The 12,807-nt window shown below is 43.6% G+C and overlaps 1 protein-coding gene across 1 annotated transcript; it reads right to left on the reverse strand.

The window, feature by feature from the left end:
* Window positions 1-10: 10 nt before the first annotated feature.
* Window positions 11-8,485, reverse strand: LOC127923687 (zinc finger protein 263-like). The gene is made up of 3 exons (XM_052507735.1): window positions 8,089-8,485; window positions 7,467-7,638; window positions 11-642 (listed from the first exon to the last, which is right to left on the reverse strand). Exons 1-3 carry the CDS (start codon window positions 8,095-8,097, stop codon window positions 11-13), a joined length of 813 nt encoding a protein of 270 aa, XP_052363695.1. The 5' UTR covers window positions 8,098-8,485.
* Between the last annotated feature and the right edge of the window lie 4,322 nt (window positions 8,486-12,807).

The raw sequence follows: 12,807 nt of genomic DNA on the forward strand, positions 1-12,807 counted from the left end.
CCTCCCGCAATCAGAGCACTCGGAGGTTTCTCTCCAGTGTGCGCAGTCTGATGCTGCCTGAGCCTCGACGGTGAATCTCTTCCCACACTGTGAGCAAAGGTTTCGGTGTGGGTGCTCCTGTATGGCGTCGTACGTGTCTCGATAGAGTTCCCTTACAGCCAAAGCTCATCTCGCAGTAGGAGCACTGGTGAGGTCTCTCCCCTGTGTGCTTTCTCATGTGCATCTTCAGTTCATATGCAGAGAAACATTCCTTTCCACAATCGGAGCACGGGTGCTTCTTTGTCGCGTCTGGCTGTTTCTCTGCAGGGTGGGTCATCTGATGTCTTTCCAGGTGGGGCTTTAGTGTGAATTGCTTCCCGCACACAGAGCACTGGTAAGGCTTCTCTCCTGTATGTGTTCGGAAATGTCTCTTCAGTTTGGAGGGGTGAACAAAATCTTTCCCACATATTGGACAGACGGAAGACTCCTTAGCAAGGTTTGTGTGTGTTCTCAGGTGTCTGTTGAAATTAGATGGGTGAGCGATCTCTATTCCACATTCTGGGCAGCGCCAAAACTTCTTAGGTCTAGGATTCTCCTGGTGCTGTTCAGGTTCTGCTGGTGCCCCATCACTAGAGCTGGAGTTAGAACTCGCTCCTCGTTCGACTGGAAAATAAAGGGGGGTCATTCAACCTCAAAAAACACAAGAGGCTTTTAACACCTGCGTTCTGAAATCGTTTCTATAGTTAGATAACACAAGAGGCTTTTAACACCTGCGTTCTGAAATCGTTTCTGTGTGCTGTTTAACAGAGGGCAGTTTGTGTATAGTTAGATAAAGAGTAACCCGAGTTTGATAACACAAGGGCAGTTTTAACTGAAATTCCTTAACACAAGAGGCTTTTAACACCAGCGTTCTGAGCAGCTGTATAACAGATAACACCCGCGTTCTGAAATTGTTTCTATAGTTAGATAACACAAGAGGACAGTTTGAACACCTGCGTTCTGAAATCGTTTCTATAGTTAGATAACACAGAGGACTGTTTTAACACCAGCGTTCTGAGTGTTTCTATAGACAGATAACACAAGAGGCTTTTAACACCCGCGTTTGAAATCGTTTCTAGTAGTTAGATAACAGAGGCGTTCCAGAATCTCTCTGAGGAATACAGCTAGTGATTGACAAAACAATTCAATTTCAGTATGATCTTCGTATATGTAATCAGTAATACATAAAGTAATACATAATTTACCAGACATCCAATTAAAATGGTAAAAGTCACACCCATCTCACTCCAGACAACCAGTGTTACAGTATCAGTTCTGTTCCCGTGTATAATAATAAGTAATATTTTTTATTATATTTGGTTTAATTAGGCAAGTCAGTTTGAACAAACTCAATGACTGGCCTATGAACAGTGGGTAACTGACATTTGTTCAGGAGTGTTGTAACACTTCGGTTCGGCTCGGGGGTTTGAACTTGCAACCTTGTTACTAGGCATAGGCTACCCTGGAACCATTGACATTTGCGTAAAACAAACATGTTTGGTATTTGCCAAAAGAGGACCCTGTAACAGAACAGTTTGGAAGACGGTGCTCTGGTCGACTAAAAGAGTTTTTGGCCTCCAGTGTGAACGACAGTCTGGTGCTGCAGGGACTGAAGCCTCAGAGGACAGGTGACTCGTATCTTGGGAAACTGGTCAGAATGTGTAACAAGGCATTGGAAGGTTTCGGTGAAACCTGGGTGCTCCAGAGATTTGAGACTGGGACGGAGGTCCAGCAGGACAATGACCCTAAGCATTCTGTAAAGCAACACTCAAGTGGTTTAAGTAACAGAGCAAATGTCTTGTAATGGCCTAGTCAGCCCAGAACTCAATCCAATTGAGAAGCTGTGAAAGTATGAGTGTTTAACAGACCAGTTTGGAACCCTCCACTATGCATCTTGAAATGGCTATTCATTTGAGTTATATACCCCAGAGACAACATTTCTGCCTTTCCACAAATGACGAACACGGGTGCTTATTTCTTTGTTTCACAGTATAAAATATTTGCATCTTCAAAGTTGTAGGCTGTTTTCTCTGCAGTGACAACCACCCCCAAAAATATATTTTAATTCAGGTTGTCATCTGATGTCTTTGCCAGGTGGGATTGCTTCTTTGTAATGCATTCCCTGTGAATCTGGTGCTTTTATTTTAAATCCCGTTCAGACAGAGCATTGAAGATGCTTGCATTATTTGCCATTAATTATTGGACCAGGTTTTGCCCACTAAGTTTGGTTAAAGCATCTCCTGATATGTGCTTTCATGGGAGGAAATGTCTCTTCAGTTTTCATTAGGGGTGAAAAAATCTTTCCCACATATGGACAGACGGAAGTTTGACTCCATTTTACACAAGGTAAAATTGTGTGTTCTCAGGAATGTCTGTTGAAATTAGACGGTACTTGCACACAAATGTTGGTAAATAATCTCTTTATTTAACATTCTGGAACAGATTTCAAAAAACACCAGCGCAGGAAAGCATTATCATAGTATGGAGAAGCAATTCTCCTGGTCTACTTGTCAAACATAGGAACTGATACACTGGTTGTTGTGAGATTGGCATTGGGGTGTGGGCTCGGTTGGTGCCTTTGAGAATTGTATTGGATTTTATACACTACATGGCTAAAAGTATGTGGTCACTGTCGGCAAACATCTCATTCCATAATCATGGGCAGTTTTATGGCCTCAATTTAATGGACTCACTTCCAACAGACTTTATAGTTGGCACCATTCGGACAGGTAAAAACAGTTTAAGACCCAGAGCTTAGTAACACTGCTAGATGGTTCGTTTGATTCAAATTCCAGAAGACATTTTATAGACAGTTTAGAATAACACAGTGTTGTAACAGAGGACAGTTTGGAACACGGTAGTGAGTGTTGCAACAGAGGACAGTTTGAAATCGGTAGTGAGTGTTGTAACAGAGGACAGTTTGGAACTCGGTAGTGAGTGTTGTAACAGAGGACAGTTTGGAACTCGGTAGTGAGTGTTGCAACAGAGGACAGTTTGTCGGTAGTGAGTGTTGCAACAGAGGACAGTTTGGAACTCGGTAGTGAGTGTTGTAACAGAGGACAGTTTGGAACTCGGTAGTGAGTGTTGTAACAGAGGACAGTTTGGAACTCGGTAGTGAGTGTTGTAACAGAGGACAGTTTGGAACTCGGTAGTGAGTGTTGTAACAGAGGACAGTTTGGAACTCGGTAGTGAGTGTTGTAACAGAGGACAGTTTGGAACTCGGTAGTGAGTGTTGTAACAGAGGACAGTTTGGAACTCGGTAGTGAGTGTTGTAACAGAGGACAGTTTGGAACTTCGGTAGTGAGTGTTGTAACAGAGGACAGTTTGGAACTCGGTAGTGAGTGTTGTAACAGAGGACAGTTTGGAACTCGGTAGTGAGTGTTGTAACAGAGGACAGTTTGGAACTCGGTAGTGAGTGTTGTAACAGAGGACAGTTTGGAACTCGGTAGTGAGTGTTGTAACAGAGGACAGTTTGGAACTCGGTAGTGAGTGTTGTAACAGAGGGCAGTTTGGAACTCGGTAGTGAGTGTTGTAACAGAGGACAGTTTGGAACTCGGTAGTGAGTGTTGTAACAGAGGACAGTTTGGAACTCGGTAGTGAGTGTTGTAACAGAGGACAGTTTGGAACTCGGTAGTGAGTGTTGTAACAGAGGACAGTTTGGAACTCGGTAGTGAGTGTTGTAACAGAGGACAGTTTGGAACTCGGTAGTGAGTGTTGTAACAGAGGACAGTTTGGAACTCGGTAGTGAGTGTTGTAACAGAGGACAGTTTGGAACTCGGTAGTGAGTGTTGTAACAGAGGACAGTTTGGAACTCGGTAGTGAGTGTTGTAACAGAGGACAGTTTGGAACTCGGTAGTGAGTGTTGTAACAGAGGACAGTTTGGAACTCGGTAGTGAGTGTTGTAACAGAGGACAGTTTGGAACTCGGTAGTGAGTGTTGTAACAGAGGGACAGTTTGGAACTCGGTAGTGAGTGTTGTAACAGAGGGCAGTTTGGAACTCGGTAGTGAGTGTTGTAACAGAGGACAGTTTGGAACTCGGTAGTGAGTGTTGTAACAGAGGACAGTTTGGAACTCGGTAGTGAGTGTTGTAACAGAGGACAGTTTGGAACTCGGTAGTGAGTGTTGTAACAGAGGACAGTTTGGAACTCGGTAGTGAGTGTTGTAACAGAGGACAGTTTGGAACTCGGTAGTGAGTGTTGTAACAGAGGACAGTTTGGAACTCGGTAGTGAGTGTTGTAACAGAGGACAGTTTGGAACTCGGTAGTGAGTGTTGTAACAGAGGACATATGATTTGTACACGCTACAGCACTCTGTGGTCCTGTTCTGTGAGCTTGTGTGGCCTACCACCATGCGGCTGAGCCGTTGTTGCTCCTAGACGTCTCCACTTCACAATAACAGCACTTACAACCGACCGGGGCAGTTGAGCCCTTCAGTCCAATGATGATGCCACGTTTAAAGTCACCGAGATCTTCAGTAAGGCCATTCCACTACCAATGTTTGTTTATGGAGATTGCATGGCTGTGTGATTGATTTTATTTTATAAATGTTTTCAATACATTTTTACATGTTGTTGTTTTTTTTAACCCTTTTTTCGTGATATCTAATTGGTTGTTCTATTCTTGTCCCATCGCTGCAACACTCATACGGACTCGGAGAGACGAAATTCGAGAGCTTTTGGCCACGTCGTGTATCTTACTCAATGGAAGGACTAAGTTTGATCCAGATCAGATGTGGGTATTTATTGACTATTATGTGAATCCTATAAATCAAAAGGGACCATTTGGATTCAATCAATTAGCTTCATTTATCAGAGATTAAATGTAATTTCAATAAAAAAATAAAGTTGCAGGAAAGCAAATTTTATCTGTTACTAACTACAGACGCAATTTCATAAGAATCATTGTGATGGTGGTTGTCATGGCTACCTGAAATGACATGGAATGATTCAAGGGGTAAACAAAACGTATGACTATTTTATAGCTATTATCGGTCACTGTCCTGTGTTTTTATTCCATAAACAATTAACCTTTTATTGAATTAATTGTTGATTGTTGATAGTGTGACCATCTGTAGATGAACTAACTGTCTGTTGCTAAGCAACTGCTTGCCAATGTTACGTTAGGGTTATGTTTAGAATAAGGGTAAGGTTAGGGCCAGGGTTATGTTTAGAATAAGGGTAAGGTTAGGGTTATGTTTAGAATAAGGGTACGGTTAGGGTTATGTTTAGAATAAGGTTAGGGTTATGTTTAGAATAAGGTTAGGGTTATGTTTAGAATAAGGTTAGGGTTATGTTTAGAATAAGGTTAGGGTTATGTTTAGCAATAAGGGCAGTTACCACAGTGTTATGTTTAGAATAAGGGTAAAGGGTTATGTTTAGACCACTACCTGTGAGGTTAGGGCCTGGTTATGTTTAGAATAAGGGCTCCAGGTCATCTTAGGGTTATGTTTAGTTCACTGGTACGAGGGCAGGGTTTGTTTAGAATAGCAGGTGTATCTCACTGATCATGTTTAGAATAAAGGTTAGGGTTATGTTTAGAATATGTGGGAAGGTTAGGGTTATGTTTAGAATCTCCAGGGTGAGGTTAAAGGGTTATGTTTAGAATAAGGGTAAGGTTAGGGTTATGTTTATCTAAGGTAAATAGGGCCAGGGTTATTTTAGAATAAGGGTCCCAAGGTTAGGGTTATGTTTTAGAATTTAAGGGTGAGGTTAGGGTTATATTTAGAATAAGGGTCAGGTTAGGGATTATGTTTATCACTCCAGTGTTAATCTGCCAGGGTTGTTTAGAATAAGGGGCTACCTAGGGTTATGTTTGAATAAGGGTAATTAGGGCCAGGGATATGTTTTTCTAATAAGGTTGGGGTTATGTTTAGAATATTGTAAGGTTGGGGTTCTGTTTAGACTGCTATGGTAGGTTGGGGTTAGTTTAAATGAGAACTTGTTGGGGTTATGTTTAGAATAAAGGGTAAGGTTGGGGTTAAAAAAATAAAATAATGGAATAAGGTTGGGGTTATGTTTAGAATAAGGGTAAGGTTGGGGTTATGTTTAGAATAAGGGTAAGGTTGGGGTTATGTTTATAGGTTGGGGTTATGTTTAGAATAAGGTTAGGGTTATGTTTAGAATAAGGGTTAGGGTTATGTTTAGAATAAGGTAAGGTTAGGGTAATGTTAGGGCCAGGGTTATGTTTAGAATAAGGTTGGGGTTATGTTTAGAATAAGGTTGGGGTTATGTTTAGAATAAGGTTGGGGTTATGTTTAGAATAAGGGTAGGTTAGGGTTATGTTTAGAATAAGGTTAGGGTTATGTTTAGAATAAGGTTAAGGTTAGGGTTATGTTTAGAATAAGGTTAGGGTTATGTTTAGAATAAGGTTAGGGTTATGTTTAGAATAAGGTTAGGGTTATGTTTAGAATAAGGTTAGGGTTATGTTTAGAATAAGGTTAGGGTTATGTTTAGAATAAGGTTAGGGTTATGTTTAGAATAAGGTTAGGGTTATGTTTAGAATAAGGGTAAGGTTATGTTTAGAATAAGGGTAAGGTTATGTTTAGAATAAGGGTAAGGTTATGTTTAGAATAAGGGTAAGGTTAGGGTTATGTTTAGAATAAGGGTAAGGTTAGGGTTATGTTTAGAATAAGGGTAATGTTAGTTTAGAATAAGGGTTATGTTTAGAATAAGGGTAAGGTTATGTTTAGAATAAGGGTAAGGTTGGGGTGATGTTTAGAATAAGGGTAAGGTTGGGGTGATGTTTAGAATAAGGGTAAGGTTGGGGTTATGTTTAGAATAAGGGTAAGGTTGGGGTTATGTTTAGAATAAGGGTAAGGTTGGGGTTATGTTTAGAATAAGGGTAAGGTTGGGGTTATGTTTAGAATAAGGGTAAGGTTAGGGTTATGTTTAGAATAAGGGTAAGGTTAGGGTTATGTTTAGAATAAGGGTAAGGTTAGGGTTATGTTTAGAATAAGGGTAAGGTTAGGGTTATGTTTAGAATAAGGGTAAGGTTAGGGTTATGTTTAGAATAAGGGTAAGGTTAGGGTTATGTTTAGAATAAGGGTAAGGTTAGGGTTATGTTTAGAATAAGGGTAAGGTTAGGGTTATGTTTAGAATAAGGGTAAGGTTAGGGTTATGTTTAGAATAAGGGTAAGGTTAGGGTTATGTTTAGAATAAGGGTAAGGTTAGGGTTATGTTTAGAATAAGGGTAAGGTTAGGGTTATGTTTAGAATAAGGGTTAGGGCTGGTAGATAGCTAGTTGACATGCTAAATGACTCACTACTGTAGTGCCTCTGGATCAGAGAGTCTGCTAAATGACTACAATGTAAATGTATTAGTTGACATGCTACTGATGTCTGTAGAGAATCTACAGGTGGACTATCAAATAAAGTGTTACCAATTAACCTACTATATATATAATGGAAGTGTATAATCTCTGAGATGTAATTAATGAAGCATGTTTATTTACCAGTATTATCCACGTCCCAGTCTTCCTCCTCCTCCTCCTTGACTACAATGTTAAATCTGGGTATTTCACTGCAGTTGTTGATGTCTCTGTGGTTAGAGTCAGGAACCAGTGACTCTGGAGGGTTGGGTTCAGTGGAGCAGGAGAGAGGGGGGTTGGATGGGTCAGCAGAATCCTAAAACAAAGAATGAGATGTTAAAGGGGCAATCTGCAGTTGCTACATTCATTTCATGACTAATGAATTACTTCTATGTACCCATTGACCCATTCTGTGGTTCCCCATCAGAACCCAAAATATAAACTTGTTTTACTCCGATGTTTGTAAATAAAGTACATGTAAACAAACACTATTTAACCTCAAAAACATAGTTAAAACTCTCATTTTCATATCATGGATGGTCACTCCTTGCATCAATAGCTCTGTTTATGAATCTGAGAGTGGTTACATTTCTTCAGGCCACATCTCAGCTTTTTTTTATTAGCTAAGAGGGGAGGCGACACCCTTTGTGATTGTTTCCACTACTAATTGAAGCTTTAATACAGCGCTAAATGAATGATCTAACTAGCTAATACTTTAGGCATAGCCATCCCGACTGGTTTAGCATTAGTTAATAGTCATTCTCACCTCATCCATCGTGAATTCTTCAGAAATACTTTCCTATGAAGAGTTGGGTCACTGAATTAAACTAAAGCAGATTCTTCTCAAATCCCCGACAGTTCACCACGAGGTCACATTAGCTTCCATACAACTCAGATAGCTACCTAGCTAGGCCAACGGTAGCTAGATCATTTACTTTCCTCGACCAGATAGCAAAACTATATGAAATGGTCGTTGAAAATATCGCTAGCTCCACGTATATAGTCCGAGTTGGGCTAAATCCAAGTCTAATTTAAACGACATCAAATGATATCAGACACATTTCAGACACTTCCAAACTAAGCTAGCTAGCTATCAACATAAGCATCTTCTTTCTTCCAGGCCAGCTTCCGGGTTAGATTCTTCTGTCAATCCGCATTTACCCCGAAACCGAAACAGTTACAGTTTGAAAATATTGAAATATTTTAGAAGGCTCTACTTCCGGGACACTGCTTGTTACTAACGTTACAAAGTTTGAAAATATTGAAATATTTTACCGGTACAATTAAAAATAATATATGCAACCAGCTACCAGCTACCCAGTGGCGGTTCTTCCATTTCAACCGGGCCAACTTCCGGTCCGTCCTAGACTCTGCTGCCGACCCATTCTGCATTATCGCCACCAGCAAAATGATTTCAAACCGTCTTCTATGGTATCATGGCGGTCCAAAATTGTTGTCAAACGTTTGCCCCCCCATCCCGCCATCTACTATTGGAACTGTACGATCAATCATGATCTGCCAAATTCTGTACTACCCTATTAAAATAATATAACAACCAATACCCCCTCCCCACCCTCGGTTCTAGACCATTTAAACTGTACCAAGCAGGGCCAGTTGTACTGTTAGAGGGGCCAGTTACATTTCGTTATTGTTGTCATATCAAAAATGTGTTATGTCAAAATGATTTCAAACTGCCCCCCTCCCCGACCCTCCCCCTATTAAACTGTACCTACAGGGCACTGGCTACAAGGGGGGCCCCCCCCTCCCCGACCCTCCTACCCTATTAAACTGTACAGGGCACTGCCCCCCTCCCCGACCCTCTACCCTATTAAACTGTATCTACAGGGCACTGACCCTCCTACCCTCCCTACAGGGCATTGCCCTCCTACCCCCTATTAAACTGTATCTACCCTCCTACCCAGGGCACTGCCCCCTCCCCGACCCTCCTACCTATTAAACTATTAACTGCCCCCCCTCCCCCGACCCTCCTACCCTATTAAACTGTATCTACAGGGCACTGCCCCCCTCCCGACCCTCCTACCCTATTAAACTGTATCTACAGGGGGCACTGTATCTACAGGGCACTGCCCCCTCCCCGACCCTCCTACCCTATTAAACTGTATCTACAGGGCACTGCCCCCCCTCCCCGACCCTCCTACCCTATTAAACTGTATCTACAGGGCACTGCCCCCCCTCCCCGACCCTCCTACCCTATTAAACTGTATCTACAGGGCACTGCCCCCCCCCCCCGACCCTCCTACCCTATTAAACTGTATCTACAGGGCACTGCCCCCCCTCCCCGACCCTCCTACCCTATTAAACTGTATCTACAGGGCACTGCCCCCCCTCCCCGACCCTCCTGTATCTACAGGGCACTGCCCCCCCCCCCCGACCCTCCTACCCTATTAAACTGTATCTACAGGGCACTGCCCCCCCCCCCCGACCCTCCTACCCTATTAAACTGTATCTACAGGGCACTGCCCCCCCTCCCCGACCCTCCTACCCTATTAAACTGTATCTACAGGGCACTGCCCCCCCTCCCCGACCCTCCTACCCTATTAAACTGTATCTACAGGGCACTGCCCCCCCTCCCCGACCCTCCTACCCTATTAAACTGTATCTACAGGGCACTGCCCCCCCTCCCCGACCCTCCTACCCTATTAAACTGTATCTACAGGGCATTGGGAAAGTATTCAGACCCCTTGACATTTTACACATTTTGTTACGTTACAGGCTTATTTTAACATTTATTACATTTTTTTTCACTCATCAATCTACACCACAATACCCCATAATGTCGAAGCAAAAACAGATTTTTAGAAAATTTTGTGAAATGTCTATAAAAAAACAACTGAAATATTACATTTAAATAAGTATTCAGACCCTTTACTCAATACTTTGTTGAAGCACCTTTGGCAGCGATTACAGCATCAAGTCTTCTTGGGTATGACGCTACAAGCTTGGCACACTTGTATTTATGGAGTTTCTCCCATTCCTCTCTGGAGATCCTCTCAAGCTCTGTCAGGTTGGATGGAGAGCGTCGCTGCACAGCTATTTTCAGGTCTCTCCAGAGATGTTTGATCGGGTTCAAGCCACTCAAGGACATTGACTTGTCCCGAAGCAATTCCTGTGTTGTCTTGGCTGTGTGCTTAGGGTCATTGTCCTGTCGAAAGGTGAACCTTCACCCGAGCCTGAGGTCCTGAGCGCTCTGGAGCAGGTTTTCATCAAGGATCTCTCTGTACTATGCTCCGTTCATCTTTCCCTCCATCCTGACTAGTCTCCCAGTACCTGCCACTGAAAAACATCCCCACAGCATGATGCTGCCACCACCATGCTTCACCATAGGGATGGTGCCAGGTTTCCTCCAGATGTGACACTTGGTATTCAGGCCAAAGAGTTCAATCTTGGTTTCATCAGACCAGAGAATCTTGTTTTTAGTTTTTAGGAGCCTTATGGAAAACTCCAAGCAGGCTTTCATGTGTATTTTACAGAGGAGTGGCTTCCATCTGGCCACTCTACCATAAAGGCCTTGTTAGGTTCTCCCATCTCCACAGAGGAACTCTAGTCGTCTATCAGAGTGACCATTGGGTTCTTGGTGAGGATGCATATGTAGGAGACCCGTTTGAGGAGTTGAAAATAGTGAAGTACGCACTGGGAAAAGTGGAGTCTGTCAGAGTGACCAGGACAGTGGAGTCTGTCAGTGACCAGGACAGTGGAGTCTGTCAGAGTGACCAGGACAGTGGTGTCTGTCAGAGTGACCAGGACAGTGGAGTCTGTCAGAGTGACCAGGACAGTGGAGTCTGTCAGTGACCAGGACAGTGGAGTCTGTCAGAGTGACCAGGACAGTGGAGTCTGTCAGAGTGACCAGGACAGTGGAGTCTGTCAGAGTGACCAGGACAGTGGAGTCTGTCAGAGTGACCAGGACAGTGGAGTCTGTCAGAGTGACCAGGACAGTGGAGTCTGTCAGAGTGACCAGGACAGTAGAGTCTGTCAGAGTGACCAGGACAGTGGAGTCTGTCAGAGTGACCAGGACAGTGGAGTCTGTCAGTGACCAGGACAGTGGAGTCTGTCAGAGTGACCAGAAAAGTGGAGTCTGTCAGAGTGACCAGGACAGTGGAGTCTGTCAGAGTGACCAGGATAGTAGAGTCTGTCAGAGTGACCAGGAGTGGAGTCTGTCAGAGTGACCAGGACAGTGGAGTCTGTCAGTGACCAGGACAGTGGAGTCTGTCAGAGTGACCAGGACAGTGGAGTCTGTCAGAGTGACCAGGACAGTGGAGTCTGTCAGAGTGACCAGGACAGTGGAGTCTGTCAGAGTGACCAGGACAGTGGAGTCTGTCAGAGTGACCAGGACAGTGGAGTCTGTCAGAGTGACCAGGATAGTAGAGTCTGTCAGAGTGACCAGGAGTGGTTTTATTTTGATTCGTTGTATTTGTGAAGAACAGAGGAAGTTTGCAGTGGGCTTCAAGAGAATCCGGACAACAGAAGTATCGTGCTTTGAACTCGGGAGTAGAACTCCCGTCAGAGGAGTCATCTGGGGGTGAAGACCGATGTTCAGGTTGAATACATGAAGACAATTCCTGGTGTGGTTGGTTCCCGGCGTCTGACCCGCTGGGTGAATGGAGAAACAGAAGTCTGTCGGTCCTGTTGCTTTACGATGAAGAGCGTCTACCTACACATGTGAAGCTTGGTTATGTCAGATACACTGTAGGAGCTTTCATTCCCAAACCACTGCAGAGGAGGAGCTGTAAAGGATCACGGTTCAAGTGTGTGCAGACTGAAGGAGGATAATGAACAACGGTGTGTAGAAGGACGACAGTGTGGTAATTGTGGTGGGATCACGATCCTGAGTTCCCGGAGTGTCCTGTAAGGGTGAAGAAGATTAAGGTGTCAAAATATAGAGCAGCCAATCGAATCTCCTATGCTGACGCAAATTAAAATAATATATAAAACAAGTGATGCTTGTGAAGGTGTGGTGGTGACTCATCACAGCCTGTAGTAAATGTTTACTGCCAGTCAAAAGATACCCAGTGTGTTAAAAGGTGGATTTTGTGGCTTTCATTGCCACAGTTATAAACTGTACGGCTCAAATCTCAAAGAAACTGGACATTATTGTGGCGTTCATTTCCACAGTTATAAACTGTACGGCTCAAATCTCAAAGAAACTGGACATTATTGTATGTTAGAATAATTTCAGGGACAGTTATAAACTGTACGGCTCCCAAATCTCTAAGAAACTGGACATTATTGTGGCTGCGGCAGAAACAGTTTCAGGGACTGTTTAAGGATCCCTTGGGCCTGATCTTACTGTTTGACACGGCCCCCCTCCCAGGATCCCTTGGGCCCGATCTTATCTGCTGTTTGACACGGCCCGCCCTCCCAGGATCCCTTGGGCCCGATCTTATCTGCTGTTTGACACGGCCCGCCCTCCCAGGATCCCTTGATCTTATCTGCTGTTTGACACGCCCGCCCTCCCAGGATCCCTTGG

The sequence above is a fragment of the Oncorhynchus keta genome, unplaced genomic scaffold (genome assembly GCF_023373465.1).
Source record: "Oncorhynchus keta strain PuntledgeMale-10-30-2019 unplaced genomic scaffold, Oket_V2 Un_contig_3062_pilon_pilon, whole genome shotgun sequence".
Lineage (NCBI taxonomy): Eukaryota > Metazoa > Chordata > Actinopteri > Salmoniformes > Salmonidae > Oncorhynchus > Oncorhynchus keta.

Excerpts from the sequence above, each read along its gene's own strand:
- LOC127923687 (XM_052507735.1), bottom strand. Across the intron at positions 643-7,466 it reads CTGGGACGTGGATAATACTG|TCGAACGAGGAGCGAGTTCT; the intron begins GTAAATAAACAT and ends TTTATTTTCCAG.